General features: G+C 53.5%; 1 protein-coding gene across 1 annotated transcript in view; it reads right to left on the minus strand.

Moving 5' to 3' along the window:
- SLC45A1 (solute carrier family 45 member 1) overlaps nucleotides 1–4,670 on the minus strand; it is a 27,025-nt gene extending 22,355 nt beyond the window's left edge. The window contains exon 1 of the mRNA XM_017856099.1: nucleotides 4,575–4,670. Coding sequence (XP_017711588.1) covers nucleotides 4,575–4,652 — 78 coding nt within the window. The 5' untranslated portion in view covers nucleotides 4,653–4,670. The remainder of the gene's footprint in view (nucleotides 1–4,574) is intronic.
- Nucleotides 4,671–9,042: the final 4,372 nt, after the last annotated feature.

The following is a 9,042-nucleotide window of genomic DNA, read 5'->3' on the forward strand; positions in this document are numbered from 1 at the left end:
CCATCCATCCATCCATCCATCCATCCATCCATCCATCCACCCATCCATCCATCTACCCACCCACCCACTCATCCATCCATCCATCCATATATCCATCCATCCATCCATATATCCATCCATCCATCCATCCATCCATCCATCCACCCATCCACCCATCCACCCATCCATCCATCCACCCACCCATCATCCATCCACCCACTCATCCATCCATCCACCCATGCATCTACCCACCCACCCATCCATCCATCCATCCACCCATCCATCTACCCACCCACCCATCCATCCACCCACCCATCCATCCACCCACTCATCCATCCATCCACTCACCTACCCACCCATCCATGCATGTACCTATCGACCCACCCATCCATCCATCCACCCGCCCACTCATCCATCCATCCATCCATCCATCCACCCATTCACCCACGCATCCACTCATCCACCCATCCAGTCACCCACCTATCCATGTATCCATCCACCCACCAACCCATCCATCCACCCATCCATCCATCCACCCATTCATCTACCACCCACTCTTCCACCCACTCACCCAGCCATCCATTCATCCATCTTTCCACTCAGTCATCTACCCATCCATCCTTCCACACATCCTCTCTTCTATTCATCTATTCATCTGTCTATCCAAAAACCATCCACACATCCACCTACCTATTCTTCCACCCACTCCTCTATCCATCCTTCCATTCACCCGTCTACCTATCCCCCCTTCCAAACATTTACTCATCCACCCACCTACCCAGCCTCCAATTCAGCTGAGTATTGAGTACCAAGACACTGAGGTGATAGAGATAAAAGAAAGACACAGTTCTTGTCCTCGAGTTAGGTGAAAAGGTGGAGGAAAGGGCCTTCCGGGGTGGTGGAATCATTGGGTAAAAGAGAGATATGAGTAACAGTTGGGCCCAGTGGGGGTGGGGTGAGAGATGAAGCCCTCAGAAAGGTCTTAGCTAATCATGGAGGGCCTTGAAGCCTTGCTAAGAGATGGATTTTATTCCAAGGTGACAGGGAGTGACATAGCAGAGACAGAGTCTCCTGTCACTTCTATAAATGACTTATCCTGTGGCCTTGGAAAATACCACACTTTCCTGTAGGAAGAGAACAGATGAACCTAAGAACTATGTAGACAAGTAATACTTCATTTGAAATAGAATTCATTTATAAGGAGTAAATCAAGATTAACATGTTTAAAAAGCTAATCTTATTTATGTTCCTCACTGGCCTAGCTCAAACACTTCTGCATGGTAAAACCTGCTGGTTGGCAGGTCTTCCTTCCAAAAACCCAAGTAGCAGTTAGCATCCCCTGGAGCTTCATTCATCAAAGCACAGAAATAGAGTGCCAGTTCCAACACTGTGTAAGACCATCTCCTTCAGAGTCGGAGGTGAGACCCAGCACAGGTGAGGTGGACAGTTGGATCGGACTCTGCCCGAAGCTCACAGACCCACGTATGCCCTCAGTGGCCAACTCCCTTTCCATCCCTCTGCCGAGCCTCTTCCCACCTTCAGGCACACAGACATAACTCCTGCTCTTTCTGATCAGCATTTTAACCATAATGTGAACTTAAGTGCATCAGAAACCTTCCCTTTAAATTTGGAATGAAGAACTGTGGCCCAATGTGGAAAAATTTCAGCTTTAAACAGCATATGGCAGAAGTGTGTGTGTGTGTGTGTGTATGTGTGTGTGTGTATGTGTGTGTGTGTATACAGAGAGAGACAGAGAGAGAGAGAGAGAGAGAAACAGAGAGAGAGAGAGAGTGAGAGAGAGACAGACAGTCTCCCTCTATCTAGCCCAGGCTGGAGTACAGTCATCATGGCTCAGTGCAGTCTCAACCTCCCTGGGCACAGGTGATCCTCTCACCTCAGCCTCCCAAATAGCTGGAACTACAGGTGCACACCACCACACCAGGCTAATTCTTGTATTTTTTTTTGTAGAGACGGGGTTTCGCCATGTTGCCCAGGCTGGCCCCAAACTCCTGGGCTCAAGCGATCCACCTGCCTTGGCTTCCCAAAGTGTTGGAATTACAGGCATGAGCCACCATGCCCAGCCCCTGAAGCGTCTTTTTGAAAAGAGGAGCCTCTTCGACCTTATTTAAAGTGGACTATGTAGATGGCCCACTTCTCTACCTGCAAGAGGACAACTCTACTGCCACCTCCACCACACCCCACTGCAGCCTGTCCCAGCAGAAGGGAGAGCCTCACACACTCAATGAACTTCTCTCTAGCATCTGAACCAGAATTAAACCTAGTTTAATTCTGGCTGGGAAAGTCTTTACTAAGGATTCATCTTCAAATCTGGGGATCAGCATTACCACTTTTATTAAAACTACATTTAGTAAAAGCTGTTCACAAATGTTTATTCTAAGAAGAATTTTAGAAATTCATTTTTGAGGCCAAGCATGGTGGCTCATGCCTGTAATGCCAGTACTTTGGGAGGCCAATGTGGGCAGATCACCTGAGCTCGGGAGTTCAAGACCAGCCTGGCCAACATGGAGAAACCCCGTCTCTACTAAAAATACAAAAAATTAGCCGGGCGTGGTGGTGGGTGCCTGTAATCCCAGCTACTCCGGAGGCTGAGGCAGAAGAATTGCTTGAACCCAGGAGGTGAAGGTTGTAGTAAGCCAAGATTGCACCACTGCACTCCAGTCTGGGCAACAGAGTGAGAATCCGTCTCCAAAAAAAAAAAAAAAAAAATCATTTTTATGTTTCCATAAAAATGGGTTGGAAAGTGAAATTCAGATCATAAAATCTGATTTTAATACACAAATGGAAACATTCTGGCCAGGGACCATCTTTACTGCACCGTATGACCATTTACTCCGTTCAAAAGGAAATGGCACTCATTTCCCTGGACCCCCAAAGGTTATACAGGGGGCCTACTGTGCTTTCCGAGTCAGAGGATGTTATCCCTCAAACTGTGTTGTGGGAAGTTTAAGCGGCAAATGAATAATAAAAGTAATCAGTGTCCATGTAGTTTGAATGCTTGCAACGCTCCTACTAAGAGCCAAAACCATTTCCTCATTTCTTTTCTTTTCTTTTTTTTTTTTTTTTTTTGAGACGGAGTCTCGCTCTGTCGCCCAGGCTGGAGTGCAGTGGCCGGATCTCAGCTCACTGCAAGCTCCGCCTCCCGGGTTCACGCCATTCTCCTGCCTCAGCCTCCCGAGTAGCTGGGACTACAGGCGCCCGCCACCTCGCCCGGCTAGTTTTTTTGTATTTTTTAGTAGAGACAGGGTTTCACTGTTTTAGCCAGGATGGTCTCGATCTTTTTAGCCAGGATGGTCTCGATCTCCTGACTTCGTGATCCGCCCGTATCGGCCTCCCAAAGTACTGGGATTACAGGCTTGAGCCACCGCGCCCTGCCCATTTCCTCATTTCTTTCTTCTCTTTATGAAAATGGGTTCCCGCCCCGGGTTTGCCTTGGGCCACCTCCCTTCCTCAGGCTTATTGACTTATTTATTTATTTATTTGATACGGAGTCTCACTCTATCACCCAGGCTACAGAGCAGTGGTGTGACCTCGGCTCACTGCAAACTCCACCTCCTGGGTTCAAGCAATTCTCCTGCCTCAACCTCCCAAGTAGCTGGGATTACAGGCGTGCGCCACCACGCTCGGCTAGTTTTGTTTTTTTTTAGTAGAGATGGGGTTTCCCCATGTTGGCCAGGCTGGTCTAGAACCCCTGACCTCAGGTGATCCACCCGCCTCGGCCTTCCAAAGTGCTGGGATTACAGGCATGAGCCGCGGCGCCCAGCCCCTCATGCTTCTTTCTACCCATTCTCAAAATTCTTCAGTGAGGTCCTCCCGGACCAGGAAGGGGCTCTGCGGACTCGGGAGGGTGCACTTAATAGGCTAGTTACTGAATCGCGGCCGTTTCCCACTTTGCATCTCCGGCAGCTTGACCCCTACTCCAGGGCCAACTTTTCCCAGAAGCCCAGACCAGGTGCAGCCTGAAAGTGGCTTTCCTCCGCCCCTGACTCTGCTTCCCTATAAGAGCTGAAAACCATGCAAGGCTGTCACTCTAGAAATAATTGGAGAAGTTGCTCATTGTCGAGGGCAGAAGGAGCTGAACGGCTTCCATCTCCGAGCGTTCCCCTTGGTGCTGACTCGCTCGGGAAAGGGGAGTCCTCGGTGCCCTCGCTAAGTAACCCTGGGATGCTGAGGGGCGTTGCCAGGCCCCTGGTCAACAAGAGGGCTCAGCCCCAGGCAAGACGTGAGCCGGGAGCGGATGACACCTGCCCAGGTTACCAGGGACCAGGCCTCCGGCTCGAGGAGCGCATCAGGAGCTGGGGCCAAGGCCGGGGTTCCGTCCCCTTGCCAGCAAGGATGAGAGCCCCTGCCATCTGGCCGGCACTTTCCCCCGGACCCGAGGCTCCTGCCCTCGGAGGGGCGAGACGGAGGAGCTCCGTGGACTCTGCAATTCATGAGACTTCCACGAGGAACAAAGGTCTCCGTGCCGGCCTCGGGTCCCGATCTCGGCGCCCTGACTACCCCGGGGCCCAGGGCGCGACGCTCCGGCAGGCACCGAGCCAGAGAGCGGGCGGAGGGCGCGGAGGAGACGGTGGTACCTGTGGGTGGAGACGGCAGGCATCCCTGTCCCCGCTGGGCTGCTGCCTGCCCGGCCGCGGTCCCGGCTGCTGCAGCATCACCCGGGGCGGGGCGCTGACGTCATGGCCGCAGCCTCTGCATCCGCGCGGGGTTCGGAGCCTTAAAGCGGCGCCGCGCCTGGGGCCCCGCGGACGGGAGGGGAGCCCGGCGTCCTCCTGGGCCCTTCGCGCGGGAGGCCCATCCCGGTGTTTCGCGCACGACGGCGCGCTCTCCAAGATCTGCCAGCATCCCAGAGGAAAACTTCCCCTCGGCTTCACAGTTCTCACCATTTGCTTCTGATTTTAAAAGAAATGAATACATTTTCGTGTCTTCATGTATAAATAGATGCCCATGTGTTCGCTGATACATGAATGCCGCAGTGCGTGTGCCAAGCCTGTGCCCATGTGCTCAGTCGGGGAGCCGGGCCTGCTGGAGGCGTCGCGACTCTGGGCCCGGAGCTGTCCAAGGCACTGGGGATGCAGCAGGAAACAAGGCAAAGTTCCGGCCCCCGGGGAGTGACATTTTATGCATTTATTATTTATTTCCTTTTTTAAAATACAGAGAGACAGGGTCTTGCTATGTTGCCCAGGTTGGTCTCCACTCCTGGGCTCAAGTGATCCTTCTGCCTCGGCCTCCCAAAGACCAGGTGTGAGCCACCGCACCCAGCTGCATGACATTTGAGAGACAGATGCACACACATTAAACAAGACATAAAATAAATGGTATGTCAGAAGATGGCAAGGCCCTAGAGAAGGGGTTAGGGAGTGTGGGGCTAGGGAGGCGCTAGCCTTGCAGGTTTCCATCGGGTTGTTGGTGAGTCCTCACCTCGAAGGTGACACTAGAAGAAGGACTTGAGGAGCAGCCGGGCCCGGTGGCTCACACCTGTAATCCCTGTGCTCCGGGAGGCCAAGACAGGCAGATCATCTGAGGTCAGGAGTTCAAGACCAGCCTGGCCAACATGGCAAAACCCCATCTCTACTAAAAACACAAAAATTAGCCAGCAGTGGTGCCAGGTGCCTGTAATCTCAACTACTCAGCTGAGGCAGGAGAATCACTTGAACCTGGGAGGCAGGGGTTGCAGTGAGTTGAGATCACGCCACTGCACTCCAGCCTGGGTCACAGAGTGAGACTCCATCTCAAAAAGAGAAGAAGGACCCAAGGAGCTGAGGAGGCCAGCCAGGCTGACGTGTGGGGAAAGTCACGCCAGGCACTGGGAAGAGCAAGTGCAATGGCAGGGACAGAAGTGAGCTGGGCTGAGTCTAATAATTATGGATCGAATAATTATGCAGCTGGTAGTAGAATTATAACCCCAGGTTATACCCCCAGGAATTATAAGTCCAGGACATGCTGAGCTTGAGGGCCTTTGCAGCCTCTAGGCCACTAGAGACTTGGGTTTGGAGCTCAAAGATGCTCCTTTGCGAGTCCCCTGCACATGGGAGCTAATAGCAGGTGAACTGTGGAGCTCGCACTGCCAGGGAGAGGTGCAAGGAAGTGCTGCAGAGGGGAGGCACGGGGCCCTGTGGAAGTTTACAGCGGCGGATTCCACCCCGTTGGGAGGGTTGAGGGCTCCTCAAGGATCCCTACCAGGCCAAGTGGAGAGAACAGCCTGTCCCACACAGAGGGCTCAGAGGGCTCAGCACTGGCAGGGATCCGGGAGGGGAGAGGGCCTGGAGGCACACAGCGAAGGAGGTGGATGGGGGCAGGGATGCAGAGGCCTGGGAAGGAGGTGAGGGCTGGGGCGGTGGGACAGGCCCAGGTGTGGCCTCTTAGGCAGTTGCCATTTTCTAAGAGCAAAGAGAAGCTTAGAAAGGTTTTATGTAGGGGAGCGGATGACATGAATCCTATTCATAGTTAGCAAAGGTCATAAAGCTCAGAGTGAAGATGGATTGGAGGGAACCAGGGGACCAGATGGGCTCACCAGGTGGCCCAGGTGGGAGAGTCAGGGGTGTTGGTGGAGGGACAGAGGTGATGAATTGGCCAGGGACTTAGGACTCTGTGACTGATTGAAAGTGGGGGGAGGTATAGGAACGGGGAGGGTGGTGCCAAGAAGTTTCTAGCTTGAGAGGTGAGGGAAGAGGTGGCTTCATGGAGGCCAAAGCAGGTGAGTGCTGGAGTGAGTGCCATAGGTTTGCTTTGGGACACGCTGAGCTTGAGGGCCTTTGCAGCCTCTAGGCCACTAGAGACTTGGGTTTGGAGCTCAAAGACGCTCCTTTGCGAGTCCCCTGCACATGGGAGCTAATAGCAGGTGAACTGTGGATCTCGCACTGCCAGGAGAGGGGCAGGGCAGAGAGCCCCAGAGGACACCGTGGGAATTTCAACAGATCCTGCCCAGGCCTAAGAGAAGGAGCCATTGGAGGGGGCTGGTTCTGGCTTCTTTCATCTCTGTAATGGTAATAGTTTGAAAAAAAAATACTGATGTGCTTTTCTATTTTGCATGCAAGTGGCCTGCCATTAACTAATGACCTTTAACACCTCAGGGACTTAATGCAATAGAAGGTTACTTCCACATGAGGCTGGCAGAAGTGTGCCTGATGGATGGTGACCTCTGTGAAGTTATTCAGGGATCCCGGTTGCCTCCATCTTGCTCTGCCCTGGTGCACTGAGAGAGGAGCCCAGGCTGTGCGTGCCTGCGGGACCAGGTGTGCAGAAGGCCCATGTTCCACTCGAATCCCATTGGCTAGGACCCTGCCACACAGCCACACCGGCCACACCCAACCCACAACAGGGCTGGGAGATGGGGCCCCTGTCCCCAGGAGAGGAGGAGATGGGGATGGGGAGTCACTGGCTTCAACCGCTTCTGTAACTTTTAGCTGCTTGCAGAGAGGAGGGAAGATGCGGAATGCTGAGAAAACTTAAAGATCGTCTCGAGGTTCTGATGTTCACAATGGGATTTTGCAGCAAGAGAAGAGGTTTGAAATGTAAGCATTGTTGAAAAAGAAAGGGATTTTGAAAATTCCTTTGACCTTTTTTAAACTTTCAAAGTAAGAACCTTCTAAGTCTAGACCTTTGCTTTTTAGTTCCTCCAAGGTCAGGGCAGAGAGCAGTGTTTCTCCCTGGGGTAGACAAGATTTCTCCCGTCTGGACAATAGGTCTAGACCGGGGGCCAGAGTGGAAGGAGCTGACAGAACATGCAGGAAAGACAAGAGACGCTGGCCCTCCGGTCCTGGGCGTGTGGAGAGGACGGCAGAGCCAGAGGGAGGAGGGAGAGCGAGGGGGAGGAAGGTGGTTGGGGTGCATCCCAGCTCCCTTCTCCCTGCGCCTCGGCCCTGTCTGGCGGAGTTTGTTCTGGGCAGAGCCCCCATACGCCAACACAGCGGCCGCAGCCCGGCTGGGGGATCAGAACTCTGGGGGCTCTAATTTGCCTTGTGAGCTCCTGTGGCTCCCATTTGGTGCCTGGATGCAGAGCTGAAGCTGCAATGGCCCCGTGGGGCAGGTACATGACGTGGGGTGGGGGGACCCTCAGCTTCAGTGTGGGAAGGACAGTCGGGCTAGGAGGCTGGCTGGGGGGACTTTGGCAGAGAGACCTGGAGGAGTCTACAGAGCCAGCCAGGGCCCCAGGGAGGCAGGAGCCCCACCAACTCCACGGCAGGGTCTAAGGAAAACAGGGGACTGCTGCAGCCCTGCCACATACACGGGGACCAGCAGGCAGCCAGGAGGGCACGGGAGCCCCATCCCCTGCCAGAGCCCAGAGAGGAACAGAGGATGGAGACTGGACACGCGCAGTGTAGGCCTAGAGAGACCCAGTCGGACCCAGAATAATAGGCTCCAACAGTGCAGAGGAGAGCTGGTGTGAGGTGGTGGGTGCCTGCTCACCTGCCATCCCTGAGTGTCCACAAGGTGGTGGAAGAGTCCCACCTTTCCCGCGAGGCAGCGGGAAAACCTCGGAGCAGGAGGCGGGGAAAGGGAGACGCTTTTCCTGATCTTGTAAAGATTCGTGGTTCTAAGGCTGGATTTTCTTTCTACTTTGTGAACACAGTTTTCTGCAAAGCATGAAGCCAAGTAAATTTTATGAATAATGTTTGTAACAACAGATCTCGTGCTAGTCACTGTGTTAAGGTTTTTACGTATTTTAACCTCATGTAGTCATCATAGCTTTAGGAACGGGCATTATCTCCACCATTTCTTTTCTATCCACAAGCCTGAGACCTGGACGGAGTAGGGTCATGACACAGGCAGGGTTGGAGCGGTGGAGCCTCCCAGGCTGTTTCCAGGTCTTGGGGCATTCCTCCGTTTGTGCAGCGATTATTTATACAGCATCTGCCGTCCTCGGGTGCGGGCGGGAGGTGGGATTCGGAGACGGTGTCTGAATCCCATCGGCCGTGTTCTCAGTCCTCAGCCTCCTCAAGGGACTGTGCCGTCCCATTGTCTCTACTGCCCCTGCCCATCGCATTCCCTGATTTACAACGTTGTCAACTTGTGGCTCCCAATTCAGATCTGAGCAGTGACAGA

Source organism: Rhinopithecus bieti, unplaced genomic scaffold (genome assembly GCF_001698545.2).
Source record: "Rhinopithecus bieti isolate Rb0 unplaced genomic scaffold, ASM169854v2 scaffold_40368, whole genome shotgun sequence".
NCBI lineage: Eukaryota > Metazoa > Chordata > Mammalia > Primates > Cercopithecidae > Rhinopithecus > Rhinopithecus bieti.